Below are 20793 nucleotides of genomic sequence, written 5' to 3' on the forward strand. Positions count from 1 at the left end.
CCTGCTGCCAAGGCTCCCACACCTCCCTGGTTCCTGTAGCTGTCCAATGTCACCTCCAGGTGTCTGCGTCCCTCACTGTCACCATTCCTTCTCCACCTCTGGCCTCCCCAAACTAGAGACAAACCAATTCTCCTAGGAGGGAGCAGAGGGCTTGGCTAGTGAAGAAAGTTGCTACAGGTTCTTCCTCTGCACAGATGGAGAAAGCACAGGGAGAAGAAGTCACCAAATGGGAAGAGCAAAGCAATTTGTCCAGGGGGACTCTGAGACAACATCTACACTGGTAAGTGGTGCCAGGACCCACCTCCTGGCCCTGCAGCCCACAGGCATGCAGGAGCCTGCACCCACACCACTGCGTTATCTTCACATCTCAACAAGGTGGGAAATGCTGGGAATACTTGGGAGAGTGTTAATCATCCTAGCCCAAAATCCCGCCAGGGATCTCTGCAGAAGTTTAGCAGCACAAACAACCATGTTCCCAAGCCCCTGGTACTGCGGTGGTTGAGCTGCACAGAGCCTCGCTGTCCTGGCAGCTGTTGGACATTGAGAAGCCAAAGAGCAAGTCTACCTGCTGCAAAGGGCAGCAGTCTCAGGAGGGATTTCTGATCTCTTCTTGATCAAAGCAACATCACTTACCCTTCCAGGAGAGCGATGACGTTCTTTCTGGGCCTCCCAATGTTCGGCCCATAGAGGTTTGCTCTGGAATAAGTGCGGATAAGCTGCAGCAGGCTTCTCAGCTGGATGTAGTCCTTCCCCAGCTGGCTGCCGTTCACCGAGCGGCCGATCAGGGTCCGATAGTTATTGGGCTCTGGAAAAATAAAAATAGAAAAGCAAGGCTTGCCAGCTACGCTCCTTCATCAGCGCTTCCAGAGAGAGACACACAGCTCACATGCTGTTGCACAGCTTGAGCTCCGCAGAGCTGCCTGCCTGCTCTGTGGAGCAGAAGAAGGAGCCTCTGAGGAGTGGATGAGGGCCATCGCCTGCTCTCCTGTGCCAGCATCTCCTCCCGCGCCCCTTCTGCTGTGTGCTGGGTGAAGGAACTGCACTTTGGTGTCATACTCCTGTCCCTGTAGGGTCCCCAAGTTCCCCTGGCACTGTAGCCACCATACAAGTCCATAGAGCTGCTGGTCTGGCCACCCCAGGACTGGCTGTGCCCAGCAGCCAGGGCAGAAACTTTTCATGTGCTTAATAGCAACTAATGGAAACATCCATCTAAGGTGCTAACACATGCCAGGTCTGTCTTAGAGATGGTGCTGCCTTATAGCAGGGGCCTTTAAATCCCTCTGAAATTACATTGGCAAAGCATCCTGGGATTTGCAAATATCCTCTTCTAAAAGGGAATATCTGAGCTCCATTCCCGTGTCTCTCCTGTTCCCACACTCACCGTTACCCAGCTCCCAGGAGATGTTGTACTTCTTGCTGGCACTGTACTTCAGCAGGCTGAGGGCATTGGAGCTGTTCCAGGAGTTGTTGGGATTTCGGCGCAAAGCATTCAGTGCAAAGATCAGGTGAAGGCCAGAGCAGTCAGCAAAGTTATAGAGTTTGTCTAGAGACCTGGCTGGGAAGAAACAAAAACCAGTTTGTAATTCAAATGAAACCTAGTTCCAGGGAGGTTCAAATGATCCTGCTGTCCATCAGACCTTGCCTTCTGCGTAGGATGAGCCAGGTTCAAATGCCATCCCCGCTACATCTGTAACCGCAGAAATGTACCTGATCTTTGAAACAGGGATAGGATTCCAGGTGTGGGCTCATCTCCTTCCAGCATGAAACTTGGATGCCCTCCACCACTGTGTCAGAGCTAGGGGCCATGTTACCAGAGACAAGTGACTTTATAGCATCTCTTTTCATCTGCTCTTGGCAAGGAAAGTTCAGCCTTTCCTGTGCTTATCCTGCCTTGCATCTCTTCCAGAGAAGATCCCTGCAGTGCCTGGGGAGCAGAGGAGGAAATCACCACCCCAGGGCTCCCAGCTCACGGCCACCTCTGCTGCACGCCACCACAGCCTGCTCTCTGCTCCCACAGCCCCATGTGCAGTAACCAAGCCCCAGCAACAATCAAGTAGAGCCTCCAAGGTGTGCACTGCGCACCCAGCTAACCTCTGCTCTGCACACAAAGAGAGGAGCTTCGTGCCACCCGTTAAGCTCGGGCAGAGAGGAGGACTCCCTGCCTGGTGACAGCCTGGCCAAGCCCTGCTGCTGGGGTGGCCCTCCTGGAGTCCTGGGGTCTTGACAGGATTCGTGTCCTACCTGCTGGCCCCAAAGCTCCCCAGCTGGCATCTGCCCTGCCCTGCTGTAGCCTTGATGAGCAGTGGGGCACCAGCCAGCAGCAGAAGTAGAGAGCAAAGAAAGAGCTGACCCACTATTCAGGGAGGGGTGACATTAGCACAGGGTGCTGCTGGGAGACCCAAAACGCTTAATGCCTTTTTTTACTTCAATCTTCCCTAAAAATTAAAAAGCAATCAAACCCCTGACGAAGCTAATGCCAGTGTTAGCAGGATACAAACTCACACAGCAGCACAAGGAGATTTGGTTAGAGAGTAATTAGATAACTGGGGTGTTTTCAATCATCCCTGCCTGTTGAACTGCATCCCAGGACACTCGGTGAGCTTCCTGAAGCAACCTCACCTTAACTGTGAGGTGCCACCGGGAATGGGGAGGTTCCAGGGGGCTGGGGAGGGCAGACTGAGGGCTCTACTTTCAGAAGAGGGGAAGGAGACGCTGGGGAATTACAGAGTAGGCAGACCGGCTTCAGGTCCCAGAAAAATACTTGGACAAACAATCAAGCTGCTTGTCAGCACTTACAAAATATAAGGAGATGATCAACAGCCACAGGAATGTGTCAAGAACAAATCACACTGAAGCAGTCTACTGACAGGAGAGCAGGGCTTGCGGGCAGCAAAGCAGCCATTTAGGTCTTATACCTTGATGGTTTTTAAGGCTTTTGACACAATTGCATATGATGTTCTCTCTGGCAAGTGAGGTAATCCTGATCTAGACCGAACCGCAGTGAGAAATACGCACATCGAGAGCAGCTACCAGTAATTTGCTGTTAAACTGAAGAGTTTAGGCAGCCTGCTCTGGGTCTCTTTACACATTTCTAATAAAGAGGGGTATAAAGGAGCAGAGGATACATACATCAGACTTGCCATGGCACTAAGGTACTATCATGCACCACCATGGCCAAGGGAGCTGAAGGGGATGGAGAGGAGGCGACCGCACGCTCAGGGAATTGCTCTAAGCCCAGGGGCGATGCTCTGAGACTCCCTGTGCCCGCACTGCTGGACCAAGGTGCAGGTGAGATGGTGACAGCCAGGAGCTGCTCGCTCCGGTCCCAATAAGCTGCTCACAGCCTGTGTGTCTGCGTTTATTCTGTCACCTTTCCTGGTCACTGAAAGCCTCGGTGAATACGGAGCCAGCTCTGAGGTCTGAGAAGAATAAACTTATTTTAAAAGCAATGTTTTAAGGAGGGTCAAGGAAATAAGCTAACTGAATAGCTAATGTTTAATGGAACGCAGCAAAATCATGGAAAGGAAAAGAAAGTAAAAATGTGGAAAAGAAATTCCTAATCCCTTCACAACCTTTTTCTAAACGCTACTGGCTGTTTGAGCGAAAAGTAGCTGAATTAGATTAATCTAATGTATTCATCCCACTGGTTCAGGCACATTAGCTGTTTTTCTGGATGTTTAGTGAATTAGAGACAGATACAGCTACTTAATACTCATTTACTTCAGACCTCCAGGCAAAAAGCTGCACTTGAAATGAGACTCCTATAAAGAGGATAAGATAGACACCTAAATGACAACATGAAGATAGCAAAAAGGCATTACCTGCAGTTCCCCTGCTAGAAATGAAACCTTTTCACTGGTCCAAAACCATTGTAGTTCTTAAGTACTACAGGATGGGATTTGGTTCATGTTTAGGAGCCTCTGCAGAGGACTGGGAATTGATTTTCCATGCATCCACCGGAGGAAACAAGCCGCCTGTTTATCCCAGCGCAGGGCCTGCCACTGTGAAATTGTATTTTCCCCATAACACTTATTTTGTTTCCATGCGCCTGGACACAGAGATGCCACGTGTATTTCATGTTCTGCCATGACCTTCCGAGCTGGAAACCTCAGTGATCAGGGGAGAGAGGTGGGAGAAACACACAGATGTCTGGGGGTTGCTCCTGCAGGTTTCCAGTGGTCTCCCAGCACACAAACCGACCTGCAGACTGCAACGAGGCTGCAAAGAGCAGAAAACTACTAATAAACCTATTTCTGCATCAAACCAGATTGTTAATATGGGCACTCTTGGTATCCAGAGTATCAGGTGTCAAGCCCATTTATCTCCTTTATCCTTGGCAGCCCTCTGAGGATGGTGTGAATCTGGAAGCACCAGTCTCTCCAGTGACTCTAGCAGAACCTTGATGGCCAGTTTGCACAAGATGCCCAACTGTCAGTGGTTAAAGAGCATATCTGACACCTCCTGAGGTGACCACCTTAAACTGGACAACTCTGTTGCAGACAGCTGCGGTTAGATGAGAAGAGTACTGTCATGGGTGGCTAAGGCACAAAAAGAAGCATATTTAGAAGATCTCAAGTGATGTCCAGCCCTCCATAAGTACAAACAAGGCCAAAAGAGAATGCTATAAATATTTTACTGCCATGACTAGGGATGGCCACATTACTTCTGAGTAATGAGAACATGAGGAATCGCAGTATTATTAACAGCTGGCTAAAACTCACTTTGAATTCTAGATAATGGCACTGTTTTTTCTTCATCAAACACAGAAAATCTTCCAGGAATTTAACCTTTCCCCAGCTAACAGATCATTAGGCAAGACTTTCACAAAGCATTTCAATAGAAAAAGCCATTGTCGTACCAGAATGAATCTTAATAGAGCAGAACTGGATTTATAAGACGTTCTCCTTGCCCCTTCTCCCCCTCCGCCCGGCGCAGAGATGCACACGCTCAGTGCTCACATGCCACTGAGCTCAGGGAGAAGGAACAAAGCAAAAAAAAAAAAGATGAAAAAAAGGGAAAGAAAAAAAAAAAGTACAAGGATGCGGAGAGTCGGTTTCTGCCACTTACTAATGCTCATGTAGTCGGAGTGAGGCTAACCAGGGCAGCAAAGCTACGTGCTCCCTTCCCTCGCACCCAACGGCAGTGCCTGCTGGCAGGTTTCAGGGGGGGTGGGCACCTGCCTCAGTGGGTTTGGGACTAACAGCAGCCAGTAGGCAGGGACAGAGGCCCCCTGGCCCTGGCACAAAAAAGAAATCAGAAGATATTTGGGCTTTCTCAACCTTTTACATCCTCGGTTGCAGAGGCTTGGACGCATCTGGAGAGTGAACACCGCCCGACGATGCATGGCTGGGAAGCCGCCAGTGAAGATCTGCTCACAGTCCTGCCCTCAGCTGAAGCTCTGCACAGGAATTAAAGATTTTGGCTGTTTTCATGGGTCTCTCGCCCTGCACAGAGGGAGACAAACAATTTGAAAATGCAGGAGAAGGTGTCTGTGAGGCCACAAATGGTGGTGGGACAAGTACATCCTTTGGGATTCTTTCCCGTTTTTCTCCTTTTTATACGAGGCTAAATTTTAAAGTTCTCTAAAAGATGGATGGCACTTAACTCTGTGGTATGCCCACACAAAATCTGAGGCACATTAAAATGTCTCTGGCAGTTTAAAATAATTGGAAAGACTTTCCAGTTGTAGTTACTGAATTAAACATTATACAAGAGACTTTATAAAGAACATAGTATTGACTCCCATTTGGTAAGAGGGACAGTTCAATAATCTCTGGGTTTGAAAGTCTTCCACATTTTTTGTTCTGCTTCAGGAATTTTGCTTTGGCAGGGTTTAGCACAAAGAGTGGAAATTCATGTGCACGCTGAGACGGAGGCTGAGATCAGCCAGTGGGCTGAGGGGTGGCGGGGCATGGCATGGCGTGCCTGGAGCTTTCGTAACTCTGGGAAGTAAACCAGGAGGACAGGAAAGAAGAGCTTGTTCTCCCTCTATCCCCACTGTTCACCACGTCCGTCTCTTGCACGTACATCACGTGCCAGCACCAAGGAGGACGGGGCGAGAGCTGAGCATGGAGCGGGCAGCACACACCGCACTCCCCAAATCCGCAGGTTAGCTGAGAGACCAAGCAAATGCACAACAGATGAGTGCTTCTGTTGATAAAGCAAAGAAATGCAGTTCTAGAAATAACGATTTCAACTAATCATGGGTATTGCTCGACTCTGCATTCCCCATTAATTCTGATCAATACCTGGAGCGTCCCTGCAAACAGCTCCTGGTGCCAGCACCGAAGCCAGCAGCATCTCCTGCTCCTTGAGGACCCCACACGAGATAGCAGAGGGAAGGGGTTGGGAAAGACCTGGCAAAGAGCAAAGAGAAGCCCAAAGAGAGCTTTGCAGGGAGGGGGCAGAAAGGGTGGTACAGAGTGTTCAGACAGGAGATGAGTAAGATCGCTGGCTAGCACAACGGATGGAATAAGAGAGGTATTCCCACTTATAGAAGAACAAGCGGGTACATGGAAAATTTATTTACAAACAAATTGCCACCATAGTCAGCTGAATCCCATTTGCACTGGCTCTCTTGGGCTGAAAATCCTCATAAAACCACATGTGTGTAGCAAGGACTTAATGTTTTCTTAGCAAATAAATATGAATCAGAAGATACGCAACAGGCCATCAGAGTAACTCCAGACCCATGGGACAGGTCTGCAAAACTGGCTTGAAATCTTCCTGTGGATTCCATCCCCAGTCACGGTAGGGTTTCAGACAGGGAAACCAGAACCCCCCATCCACAATTTGCACGGTTAGAGCACCAAAGAGTAGCCTTCACCATCACTGCAAGTTCAGAGGAAAAGCAACATCCCACACTGTCCATATGCACTACAACATCCAGCTTGATCCACTGCATCATGGAAAGATTTTCCTATTCTAGCTGCATGCTAGCCATTCCTTCAAAGTTGCTGCTTAAAGAGAAATTTAAAGATTTCGAGGCTACCAAGAAACCCACACAATTGCTGGAAATTGCATTCTAATGATGACCATCCCAGCTGGGAAGCTGTTTGGTTTTAATTCAGTCTTCTGAAGCATTTTGCTATGCAGTAAAACCACACCGTGTAAAGATGCTGAAGAATTCCCAGGCAAAATTACTGGCAGGAGGGAAAAGTTTGCTTGCCTCAGACACACGTTTCACCTGAAATGCTCCCTCTACCTGTTCAGGCTCCCAATTTCCCCCAAAGAGGATGGAGGTGTGCAGAGCTGTCCCTTGCTCTCATTTACCTCCCAGACTTCCTTATTGCTCTATGGGGAAGCAAAGGCTGGGGGCGTGCTGCATGTGAGAAGCGGTTCCCAAGGCAAGGTGCAGCATTGGAGGTCTCTTCTGAGTGACAAGAAGTGCTTTGGCAGAGCCTAATAGTGCTATAGAAAAGGGATCTAGTTTAATCCCATCTGAAGAATACCTGAAAGTTGGAGGAACTGGCTTTAATACTGCCAGCCAGTAAAGAAATTCTGTGGACTGTGTGTTAATGAGAACCTGGATTTTATATCCAGCTGGATGACAGATGGGGGATCTGGGGCTATTCCCCCCGGAGTATTGAGGGGGCCTTGTTCCAAGGGAATTGTTGTCATCATCCCTGGTCTTTAAGCAGCTGAACATTGACCCTCAATATTCATTCAAGTCTTTAACTAGATTTTTCATTTCACTGCCAATGCAGAGGTGATTATGCTGACCACGTGGGCTAGGTTTAGTCCTTACCACCACTGTACAGAAATAGCAGTCTGGGGGCTTGGTGTCAATCTCTCGCCAATAAGGAGCTTGGCCGGCAGCCATGGATTGTGGGCTGAGTTCCCAGCTGGCATATAACTTGGAAGACAACCACTAGGTCTGGGTTCAATATCCAATTGCTAAGGAGCCTGGCTGACAGCCTCATTTTGTGGAATGAATCCCAAATTAATATAATGCTTTTGATACCAGACAAGGGGCATGGCCTGCTTCCAAATGCTGTAAGGGCTCAGATAAAAGCCATAGGCATTGGGTTCAGTGTGTAAATGGTATCGAGGTCGGATAACAGTCAGGATTGGGCTTAATCCTCAGATGGTGAGAAAAAGGAATGAGCCCTGAGCTCTGCCTTCATGCAAAAAAAAAGAGCTCAAACAAGCAGAATAGCTCTGTTTTCAATCCTTGCGTGTTAAAGAGCTCACAGGACAGTAATGGTTTCTAGGAACAAGTGTAAATTGACATGGAGCTTCAGAAGAGATGTGGGATCTGGGTTCAATCTTCAAATGCTGTAAAGCTCAGATAATGACCAGAGGGGCAATTTCCAAACACTCTGTTCCAGCCTGGTGCCTGGGAAGGAACCAAGATCACATTACAGCTAAGAAAGCTGCTTTCTTCTGCTGCATAACTTAAGACATCTTCCCGTTTGGATCAGGATGAATCCAGCATCTTCTAAAGTTTCAGAGGAAAACAGAGGTGGGTGGGGAGAGGGCTACAGGTTTGAGCAGAGCAGAAGAACCCAGCAAGAGAAAATAAGTCTGTGAGCACCACCTGCTCTTGTGCACCTTGTTGGCCACCCCAGATCACTGGGCTTGATCCATGGAAACTGCTCCAGAGAAAAACACAGGTACAGCTCATCAGCATCCTCACTGCTCTGCAGTGCTTGCACCACTGGTGTCCTCGGGGCCTCTGCAGGAGGCAGCTCATCCCACCAAGAGACAGAGATAGTCTGCGTTACAGCTACTTCTCACTTGACACCATTTGCACGAGGGATTGGTGTGAAACAGCATGCGCAGCAATAACTCGCTCCTGCTCTCATAGCTCACTCGTGGAGTAGCAGCCTCCTGATGCAGGTAGGCTAGTCTGCTTGAAGTCATTCCACTTTGTATAAAGGAATGCAAATAAAATGTGTATAAAACATTCAAATACTACTTTGAGTGGGTGTTTAAAGGTGGTCTGTTAGGTAGGAAACCCTTCCTAGACATGGTTTTATTGAAAGCAATATTGTTCCCGTTAAAAGTTTCAAATTTGATAAATCGGCACTATCTCCCTTCCCTTGAGGAAATCCTTTAAAATCTAATTGTGGTCCCTGGGGCTCTCAGCTTTAGCTCCAAAGTCCAAATAGGGTGGACCGTAGCAGACAGGGCCTGATCACTGTAAGTACTGCTATAACAAGCTGTGGTTTGTAAATCAGCCAGACTCTTTAGCAGCAACTGCAGACTTGGGGTAAAACTCCCCAAAACACCCTCTCAGGGCAGCAACTACCCATTCCTAACAACCAGGGGTGCTAAAGACAAGCCCTGTCAGCACTATCCCCTGCACAGCTGGTGGGCATAGCTCAGCATTTTGCTCTTTACCCCGTGCAAAGCTACGACGGTGGGGACAGGTTACAGCTCAAGCTACAAAGCCGCCTTCCTCCGGGCTTTACCTATGCATGTGGAGGGAGCAAACCCGCCAGGCTTGGGAACACGGCTGCAGATATAACCCAGCTCCGCTGCCAGACCGTTTGCTGACAGAATGACTGTTTTATATGGCTATAAGAGCAGCTATAAGCGCAGCTGTCTGAAAAGAAGCAAAATCTATGATGTGTGTTTCTAAATCCAATGACAGCTGGCAGTGCTGCAGTGCAGCTCATTCCTTCTTTTACACAGTTTAGCTAAAACACTTCTCTGTGATCGCCCCGATTTATCAACAAACAGCAGTTTCTGGAACAATTTAAAAGCATTCCCAAATAGGCAAGAAGTGGTCAGCTCTTCAAGCACTCAGTGATCTGCGAGCTCCCAAATAGGCACGCAGCTGGAGATGGATGGGGACAGTTGATGGGAGGACCGAATCCCCTCCCCAGCTGCCTCGCAGGGAGGACGGGGCTGTGGATCATGGCAGGATGGGGGGCTTTGAAGCAGGGGTACCTGAGCAGCTGCAGAGCATTACCCATGGGTGGGGGGAATGGCGATTTATACGGTTTAAATCTGGCCCAAGGCACAAACGTGAGTCATTTCTGTGCTGCCATAGAGGAGAGGTGACTTGGTCCCTGTGCACTGCTGCTCCCTGGCTGAGGAAGCCACATGGAGGGGGATCTCCTCCTGTGACAGAGTCTCACCTCCCAGGCATGGGAAACCCCATGCAGCCCAAACCCACACAGGTGCGTACAAGATAACGCCGTAGCTTGCAGTACGCTGTACACTGTAACACAACGCAGAGCAAGAAGACCCAAGGGCAGCATCATGCTTGTCCCCACGCTCACCTCTTCCTGCCGGCCGTGGGGCAGTGCCTGCGGGGCAGACGGCAGCAGCCGTCACGGGGACCCACTCCCCTGTGCATCACTTGCTGCTCAGGCAAGCTGCATCCACTTCATTCTTCCAAGGTGCCACAGTTGCAAGGCAGAGGTTTTCTTTATAAATACTTTTTCTCGACAGCACCTGAAGTGCTAACACTGCAGCAAGAGGATGGATGTTTTCAGCACTTTCCTGCAAAAACTGAGCTGGGCAGCATGGGCTGAGCAACACCCTGTGCACACGCTGCATGGCTAAACTGGAATGAAAGATGTATAGGTATGAAACATGTTTTCAACATGTTGATTTAATCCCAGTAAAATGCTTAACCCAGGTAAGCTGTGCATCCAGTTCACCCATTCCCTTCAGTCCGGCCGGCAGCTCCGATACTCCCTTTTTGCTGCCTGAACTGCTATCATGTGGCAGACACACGGCTTGATTCAGAAGAGCCTCGCACAGGGATACAAGCCAGACCCACCTGACAGCATCCCCAGAGTCGCAGAAGGCGCAGCGCCTTGTACTGGGTACTGGACCTCTCTACCTCCTGCCCCCCGGTCTCTTGCTGCTCCAGAGGAGAGTGACACTGATCAGTCATGCTAGGAAGCTGAAATACTGCATCAGGAACAAATTCAAACTGAGGACTTTAGTGTTGCCAAACCCCAACATTCAAAAATCATGAGTCAAGCTCCCAAAAATCATGGGACTGGCTTGAGAAACCTGGTTTTAACATAATTTTCATTGCCTGCTGTTTTCAAAAATTTGGGGTGTCTTTATAGGACATTTTTAAGCTCTTCTACTACCAGGAGAGCTAAAATCCAGTTGTTTTTATTTTTGCTTTTAACGGCAGTTGATGTGCAGCAAAACAACTGTTTTATTTTACAAGTTGTTTGGGTTGGCCTCACTTCCCCGTGGGTGGGGGCTGCGGCCAGTGACCAGGGATGGCAGGGGCACGCCTGACACCCCTCGCCGGCGGGCGCTGCAACAGAGATGCTCTGCCATTAAGCAAAGCATCTTATTTGCCCATCTCCTCTTACAATCCCTAGCCATTTGGGGGGGTAAACCCAGAATCCACAAAAATCAGGTGCTTCGTTTTATGCGTCTGAGTCAACGTTTCCTATCGTGCGAGGAGCCGCAGCCATGGTGTGCTGCTCAAAACCGCCGATCCCAGTCCTGGCCCGTCCTCTCCTGCCTGCTGACCCCATTCTCGCCATCGGCCATCCCTGGCTGTTCCCACTCGGCGGAGGAGCTGATTTCCCTGGGAGGAAGAGGGAGTGACTAGGGCTCTTCACACACTTTGTGAGCTGGGCATCTGGTATTTTTCAAAACTCTAAAACATTTTAACTGAAAACTGTCCTAAAGAAAAAAAAAGAAACCCAACCAAAAAACAACGCATAAAACCGGAAATGTTTCAATCTGAAATCCTTAATTAAAACCACACTCTTTAGTACATAAAGAAGGAAGTTAAAAAAGAAATGTACTTTTGCACATTACAGACAGCATTATAATAAACACAAAGCACTGCCAAGAAAGAGGCATTTTCAAGGCTAAAGTAGATGCCTCCAGCTGCACTCAAATAATGTCAGAGGGCTTGTCCACATTGCCGAGTGTCATTGCATTTGAACGCAATAGCGAACGACCAAGCTAGGCGGATGAGGAAGACAGCAATTATTGGCGCAGACCGCTAGCACTGCAGCAAGGACCATAACCCGCTGGGGTCTGTGAACTCCTCTGACTTCCCACAGATCCCAGACCCTGGTCTTAATCTGTAAAATATTTGAAGGAACTGGCCCTGGCTCTTCCTGCTCCTCTGGGCTCGCAGATACGGCTCAGCTGGAGGGACCCGGTTTGGCAGGAGCTCTCCCCAGCTAATCTTTGGGGGAATCTTGTACCAAAGCACACAGGGTGGAGTCTGAACCTGATTTTGGAGGCACAGACAAATGGCCGGAAAAGGCCAGCGTCATTAGCCTGATGTCCCGCACTGCGCAGCCCAGGACGCACACGAGGAGTGCAGGAGTCAAACCCAGTCCCTCAGCAGGACAGACCAGATCTTTTGTAAAGGTGTCCACCGCCAGCTTAAAATTTGCTGCAAGTATGGAAATCAGCCTATCCCCATGTAAAATGTTGCAGTTATTTAATGTTTGTGGTCAAAACAGGCACCTGGCTGGCTTCTAGTCCAAACTTACCTGGTTTGGCCTTCTAGGGACTGGATCTTACTATACCCCCTGCCTGCTAGCTTTTTGTTTCTTCTGGATAGCTCAAGATTAAGATCAAGCCTCCTCTAAATATACTTTCATTAAGCAGCATTTGCTGCAGGTCTTCAGTATCGTCACGGTAAAGCAAGTTCTCCAAGCTTCCAACCAATTCAGTAGCTCTGCTGTCCTACAAGTCTTATAAAGCTATGTCAACAACCCGCTGCTGTGCACGACATTTAGGATCTCGCAAAAAAATATTGATGCGCTGAGGGAGGATAGGTCTGCTCAGACTTCTGCTCCTCTGCACCAGTTGCAGGGCTGTGCTTAAGTGCCTGCTGCTGCCCAGGCAAGATGGTCTTCTGCAGAGAGAGAGTGCTGGAAAAAGTAGCGTCTGGGTTGGTTGAATATGGTTGGTACCTCTCCAACCTAGTGAGAGGACTGGAAACTAGGTCTGAAGGGACCCACTCACAAAAGCTAGCGGGTGCCCCAAAACCAACTGAAGGCTTGGGATATGGCTAAGGGAAAGGGAAATTGCAGTAGGCTCAGAGAAAAACTCTGAGTGAGAATAACAGGGCAGCCTTCTGATCGTATTATATGTCTGCACATAAATGCCAGGAGAACAGGGAATAAACGAGATGACTTCAAAGCCATCATATACAACTACAACATTTAGCCTTACACGTGCTTCATGGAAAGACATCATTGGAGGGGAATACTGATATGAGAAGATGTAACTTGTTTAGGAAACAGAAGAAGAAAATAGGAAGGGGAGGGTTGTATGAAGAATACTTTGGGGTTCAAGAAGAGGTGAGAAATAGACCCTGTGCATGTCCCCAGGGACAGAGAAAGAGACAACGAGCACAGGAGATGTCCCACAGAGCTCCGTTAATCAGAAAGAGAATGCAAACGAGGCCTTTTTGAGCATCTGACTGAAGCAGCCAAATAATTGGAGTTGGTAGGAACAGATAATTTTAATTACCCTGGCATCTGCTAAAGACAGAGCAGGGCAGGTCCCAGACACACCAAGCTGATGGAATGCATGGGGGAAAGTTGCTCTGGAGAAGGGAAAGTAGTAGGGGAGGGGATGTTTATTACTTGGATATTATTGATACAGAAAGTTGATTAATAGTCCAAAACTGGAAGTAAATGCAAGTGCAAGTGGTTACAAAACCATAAAGTTCAGCAATTTAAGGCAGTGAAGGAACAAGAACAATGGATTAAAGATAATGTATTTTAAAAAAAAAGCAAATTTGAACAAATTCAGGGCACAGGTCAAGAGGATCTCTGGGGAAGGGAGTTTAAGACAGCATTTCCCAACCAGTGAGACATGGAGAGGCAACAGCTGTGCTGTGGGTCCAGGGGAGAGAGCAGCAGAAAGAACAACAGGAAAGTACCCTGCAAATACAAACAAATAAGAGGAAGAAAGAGGAAAATATCAATCCGTAACTCGGTGCGAAAGAGTAAACAATGTATTGACAAAGAGACAGCTCTTTGCTTTAGTTATCATAGAAAAAATTAACTGTGACATGGCTGTTAATTACATTAATTTTAAGTGTGAAACAGAAGCAGACCTGAAGAGGGAAGGAACAGATGAAAGACCACTTAAGGAAACCTAAACCACAAAAGTGCTCAGTTATCATTACAAAATCTGTGTCAGATCATTTTGTCAAACACAGAAGATTCGTACGTACTAAATAAATACTTTTTCTGCATTTTCACCCAGAATTTTGCCATTACCAGCATGCCCTCTTGCAATAATGCTGCACTTAGCTGAAGTGGTTTTACTCCTGATATACTGGGAGTGTACTTATGACTTTACTCCCCTGGACACATACGCATTCCCTGATACCCTTGGCTTCCTCTCACTGCTTGCCAGCATTTCGGGGGAATGCATGACCTCCAGCTTTACTGCAAGGGAGATATCATCATCTGAACTACTGTTCTTTATCCTTTTAAGGTGAGCAGGGAAGAACAGGCCTGACTCCTTGTGAAGCAAGCACCGAAAGCGGCTCAGGTGAACTCCATAGGAGCGCTGTACCTCTTTATCTTCCTGGGGAACAACCCAAAGCCAGCCCAGCCCTGGAGATCAACACTGCAGATATATGGACTTGGATGGGATGGATGTTAAATTTCACAACAGTTACTCTGCAGCCACTGCTGCCAGCACAACTCCTCCGCATTAGTTAGCACATCCTCGGTCGCTGTGGAGATGGAGAGGGGTGCTCGTACAGCCTGCCAGGACAGTAGCTCCAAATATCATCCATTAATTGTATCATGCCTAGAAGTGGCTGTCAAAAATGCAGGGAGCCACGTAGGCAGAAGAGGCAGACGAGAACACAGCTCACTCGTGGTATGTGGGACTCGGCTAAACACGCAGCAAAAGGCTCTGCCGTGAGTTACCCCAATCAATGAATGGATTTAGATGTCAGATGTTAGCTCTTTTCCGAAAAGAACCTCTGCATGTTTTTTAATACATCTGTGTACCCAACTGCTGAGTGACCTACAGCACTACCCTCCCTCCTTCTCCCCTCTTACTACTGGAACACAAATCCTTCAGCTGAAAATCCATCATATTCTGGAGCTAAAGAGTCATATTAAAATCGAGTATATGAGGTGCTGGATTAAGCTAATGGTGTCATTGGCTTGCCTTCTGGGAGAGGGATCTGAGATTTTTGCAATGTACTTGTCAAATTTTTAAACTTACTCAGCTAAACAAATAACCACTGTTAAGTCTCTGAAAGGGATTCTGCCCCCAGCCAGAGGAGACAGCCTTCCAAGACAATTCTTGGGGATAAAAGTTGATCTAAAGAAGCACAATTTCTCAGGGTTTAACTGAATGTATCTCACTGATTAATTAAACAGTTATCTTTCTGGATATGGCATAATCTCCACTGAAAAATAAACGCATAGAAAATATTAAAATCAACTTATTAAAATAAATTCCCCCGAAACTGCATGGCAGTCTCTAATTAAATAATTCCACCTGAGAATCCCATCCCATCAGATCACATATGGGATATGCCCACTGGCTCCCACCTTCGGTAAATGGGAACCATGTGGGCAGTGTTAGAAGAGGGAAGTGCAAGAAAAGGTGAGCCCAGCAAAAGGCAGATGAACGCACCGTGGCATGCTGGGGAAGATTAAAGGGAGAAAAAAAAGGAGGGCTGAAAGCTTCTGACAGGAGAGAACAGGAAAGTTTCCATATCTGAGAAAGGTTAGGGTCTTGCTCTGAGCAAGAGGAGGAAGGTGTTAGCAGTTGGAAGAAAAGACTAGGTCTTGTCCTGGGAGGAAATCCTTCAAAAGCACTTACTTTCCAGCTTAGCAATGACCTTGCTCCATTTATCGCTGGGGGCTGTGGATGTTGGAAGCCTGATCCCACAAAATGAGGCTGGCTGTGCATTATTGTACAGCTGATAAATGTTAGACTTCCAGAATTGGGAAATATATTTATGTTCACAGCACTCAGAAGTGACTCGATAGATTCTCACTCAGATTTCAGGTCAATTCCTCAAGCCCTCAGTCTGAAACTTTAGCATAAGGAATTCCCATTTAAAGAGAAACGATAGGATAAAATTATAAACACTCAAACCAGGTTTGCAACCACCAGCCTGGGTTTCCACATGCTCTTGTGCTGTATCAGCACCAAGGGGACAAACAGAGTGAGAGGTTGGACACCAGGAGGACAAGTCAGACACTAGCAGCACCTCCTGGAGAGAAACCGGGGAGAGACGTAGGGTGCCCAGGATGAAGGCAGTAGTGGCAGCAAACTCTGACAGCCCCAGCCTCTTCCCAGCAGCCCCGACCAGACCTGGTGGTGGTGTGCTGCTGTGCAACACAACAGCTTTGATCACAAAGACTGATGGCGATGAAGAAGTAGATATCTACAGCGAATTAGGGAGGAATGTGAAATATTTTGTGCGCATGCGTGTAGAAACAGATGACTACATCTTTCTAGAGCACTTTTGGCCATCCAATCAAGAAGTCACACATGCAGCACTTGTCTTAGAAGAGGTGGCAGCAGCGGGGAGACATTTATCAAGCTGATGCTTCAGGCCCTAGTTAATCATGATTTCTTTCTGGTGAACTTTACTGGCACCCCAGTGCACACAACTCCTGGCACAACAAATGCAACACAAGCCTGTAACTACCAGAGGGGCCTGGAAAACCTCATTATCTTGCTGATGGCTCTACACCCAAGTGCAATCTAATCACCACAAGGCCTGAGCAGAAGGGAAACCCAGCCTCCACAGTGCCCTGGAGGAGTTTTGGCAATGCTGTTGATAACCACGCTCCAGGAGGGCATCGGCTGGGGCATTACACTGAAAGCTGGTTTCTAATCAGCATGTTTCCTGTGTATCCCGTTCCTTGATACAAGAGGTGCTGCAAGTCCTATCAGTGTTGATTTCCCACTTCTTGAAGGATGGAGAGCTGCAAAATTTCCTTAGCCTCTAATGGCTCCTTCCCAAGGACAGACTCGCTAGGAGGTGCAAGCTATTGGCAGCTCGAAGGCCCAGAGGAGCTGTTGACCGTGTTTAGGCCACAATCCAGAAGACTTGATTTCATCCAGTGTAAGTGGAGCTGTTTTATTTATTCTAATGGTCTGATGGCAAGGGAGGAGTGCTCCCTGGCTGCCCGCGACAGCCACAGCCCTGTTCCAGACACGGGGTCCAACGCACAGCCCCGCTCCAGAAAAGGCTGCTCACAGGGACAAGGCACCCACCCTCACATGCTGCCTGGGGGCAAGGTTTCAGCAGACCCATGCTGCCTCCCCAGAGACGTTTATTCTTCTTTTAGAAGAATTGTCTGACCCTGTCCATCTTCCCCAGTCAGGTGAGCCCCTGTGGTTGCTCCACATCATGCTGGAGGACCATTTGAGCCTCCCATCTCCAACAATGGCCAGGAGGAGATGCCTGGAGCAGAGCATGAGCGGGGCAATCACGCTGTGACACCTCCCAGGGTACATTCCCGGCCTCCAGAAATCAGTGGCACGGGGCACCAAGCATTACAAGGCATAAGGAGTCTTACTTCCCAAATAAAAGGAATAGCAAAAGCCAGTAAATAATGATAGCCCCAGCACTTCACATGCACCGCGAGTGTGATGAAACTCAACTCGGAGTAACCTGCTGTCCCATCTAAAGGTCTGAGAGCAAGATGTCCTAGTTCGCACAAAACAGCGAGAGTCTGCTGAGCCCTCAGAACAAACTTGCGCCAAATTATAAATAAAGATCCAAGAAGACTTGACACAAATACTGAGGCAATGACTAGAGAAATGACTTATGAAGTGCACAGCGAATGCCTGCAGGGCTGACCAAATGTAGGAGAAGCTTTTAAGAACTGCAGGAGCTTTCCAGAGGAACAGAATCTAAGGAGTGCCAATTTGTGTCAAAGATTTTCCATCTGCACATAAATAAATAAATAAGGAAGATGGAAGCAGACAGGGAAAAGTCTGTATTGTCCATCACAGAGCCCTACGTGGGTGTAGCTCCTCCAATGCAGAGTCTGTGCTGGACTCCAGCGAGACTGAAGCATTGCAGATGGCCGGAGGTAGTCATCTGCGTGGGGCTGAATTATACTTTATAGGTCCAATTCTGCCTCTAAAATTAATACTGTGTCCTCTATGCATCTGAGGTACTCTCTGGACATGCTCAGCATTCACCTGCTGGGGAGGGAACAACAATGTCCCTCAGGCAGAGCATGGTCTGGGAGGACAGCGAGAGCAAAGGAGCAAGAAAAGAAGATGTGGGACAATAAGTAGAAGGGAAAAAGAAATAAATTTGTCGGCCAAGCCATGACGTCCCAGCTCCCATTAACTCCCACTGCTGCTCACCACAGCACCTTGGCATAAGGACACCAGCCTTGCCACCCACTGACACATCTGTAGAGGGAGCAGAGAGGGAGGGATGGCAGGCAAAGAGGGGATGAAGGCAAGCCAAAGAGTGCGGGAGGGAAAAAACATTTTGGGGTTTATTTTTCACACAGGATTCACAACATTCCTCAGAAAATTTAATTTTGCCGTCCTGTTCTTGTTTGCTAACCAGAACCAATTTAATTTTAAAACAACACGCAGAGCCAACGGGGGGAAAAACATTTTGCAATGGCTCTTCGCTCCCACTTGGAACGGCAAGCACAGCTTAACTCGTTCGGCTCCCGCAGCCGCAACACCAGCTCGCGGGGAGCCGGCCCACCGTCATGGGAAGCCTCTGGCCGGGAGGGAACGGAGGACTCGCTGGCGCCGGTAAACGATACGATGCAAATGGCTTTTTTTGAGCAACTTGATGAATCCCACCCCACGCATCTGTGGAGGCTGGAGGTGGCAGGAGAGGAGAGCAATTTGTCCATGGAACATCTTCCTCTCGCCCCAGCTCCCTGCTCAACAGCTCGCTCCGTGGTTTGTAGAAAAAAAATGGCTCGTTACCGCATTTAACAAAGAGCAGAAAGCTCCTATTCCTCTTCCGCTACCAAGAACACGCACATTTCTCATATCAGCCTGTGAGCCTTCTGTGGTTTTATGCCTTGTTGTGACAGTTTGGTAAACAAGCTGATAAAAATCAAGCGCTTTTCAAAGGCAAGGTTAACACACTCATGTGCAACCTGGCTTGTCAGAGAACACCAGAAACTCCAAACACGTTGCTTCTGCTTACCATCTGCATGAGCTTATTCAGACTAAAATAACAAAGTGTGTTTCCTGATCTCCGTCAATGTAAATAGAGCCATTAAGCTGCGAGGCTGTTTACATTCTGGGAAATAGTCATTGCATTCATCCTGATTGCTCCTCGTCCCACAGCCACAGCGTCCCCACGCTGTGCTAGCAGCGGCTCTGCTGCAGGCAAAAGCCCCACCAACCACCGGTTAACACCAGGCACTGGGACCCGCCACGTCTGTGCCACAAAGCAACGTAAAACCCTTTGCAAATATTATACGTTGCTGTCCAAATTTGGTTTTATAACTAGAAACAAGGACACACTTGAAGGATCCAGCTCTCCCAGTTGTAATATCTGGCAGGCAGAAGTAGGAACATTCACGTTTTTTAAAAGGAGCTCTTTTGGTAGGTAAAATCGTAAATATTAGAGCGGAAAAGACCTGGAGCTTGCCGGCAGTGTGCTTACAACAGCTCTGTCTTCTGCATCACGCAAAGACCAGCACTCCAACATGAGCACGTAGAGATGGCACAGACTCCGTCCCAGAGGATTTACGTCCTGGAAGAGGAGGGGACCATACCATCTGTAAACCGTTGCATCCCAGAACATCAGAGCCAAACGCTGCGCTCTTTTGGCCGAGGCAACCCATCTGCTCACAGAGAAGGGCTGAGAGCGAACGTCCCCCAGCCCCGCAAGGGTCCCACCGCTCCAGCCAGCACCTCTTCGCCCATGCGGGGACTGGGCTCCTGGGCACTGGCGGGAACGTTTCCACAAACCCCCAGGAACACGTGCAGTTCTGGATGCTGGCCTGCGTTGCTAGCCCCGTTACAGCCCTAATAGGTACTCCCTGTAATTGCAGGAGACGGTTGTTTTTTCTTGGCCTAGCTTCACCTGCAGAAATGTGGAAGAATGAGAATTCCACATTTGGAAATAATAACAAAAGGATAAAACCGGGCAAATAATGGTGCAGGCCAGGTCACACATTCCCGTTTTATTAGACTCAAACCCTCCTGAAAGAATTTCCTTGAATCTGCGTGTACTAGCTAAGTGCAGATATTTTCTAGAGGACATTGTTTCACAAAATGGAGGGGCTCCGTTTCTGCGAGGATTACATCATAAATTATCCATTATAAGTTCGGCAAGTTTTGCCTTTACGCTGTCTAGCATAACAGCGCTGGACCTGCCCTCTCGGCTCTGCTTGGCGAGCCGGCCGCACAGTTTCACGGTCCCATCAGAAAAGTTCCCCGTTGCAAGGCCAGAAACTTGCGTCTCTGTATCGCTGCTCTTCACAGCTTGTGTCTTTGTCTCGGTCCCAGCTGAAAATAGCCCTTTCCTCTTTTGCATGTGGCTCTTCCCTACCATATCCCTCTGCTAGCAATTAACTCACTGGAGCATTCGGGAACCAGAACGACAGACAACGTGGAGGATAAAGTCATAGTCCCATTCCCCACCGTACTGATGGGGACAACGCTTAGCCCAGCTTTGTGCTGAAAGGCAGCATGCAGCAGAAAGCCCGCACAGTACGAACAAGGATGAGAAAGAAGTGAGTATGAGCGCGCTTGCTTTAGCTGCTGATGTTCTGCCAACCACGTCGTACATAATCATTTAACAACGGGGCTCGTGAAAACCGGCACACCAATATTTGCTTTTACCTTGACTTTCAAAACAAATATGGTTTTGCATTTTTAAGTGAGCAACGGTGA

At 48.3% G+C, this 20793-nt stretch overlaps 1 protein-coding gene across 1 annotated transcript in view; it reads right to left on the reverse strand.

The window, feature by feature from the left end:
• HPSE2 (heparanase 2 (inactive)) overlaps positions 1–20793 on the reverse strand; it is a 112424-nt gene that overhangs the window by 39802 nt on the left and 51829 nt on the right. Inside the window, exons 3-4 of the mRNA XM_009323313.1 lie at positions 1382–1555; positions 634–805 (exon numbers count right to left, since the gene is read on the reverse strand). Coding sequence (XP_009321588.1) covers positions 634–805; positions 1382–1555 — 346 coding nt within the window. The remainder of the gene's footprint in view (positions 1–633; positions 806–1381; positions 1556–20793) is intronic.

Source organism: Pygoscelis adeliae, unplaced genomic scaffold (genome assembly GCF_000699105.1).
Source record: "Pygoscelis adeliae isolate BGI_AS28 unplaced genomic scaffold, ASM69910v1 Scaffold294, whole genome shotgun sequence".
In the NCBI taxonomy this organism is placed as follows: domain Eukaryota; kingdom Metazoa; phylum Chordata; class Aves; order Sphenisciformes; family Spheniscidae; genus Pygoscelis; species Pygoscelis adeliae.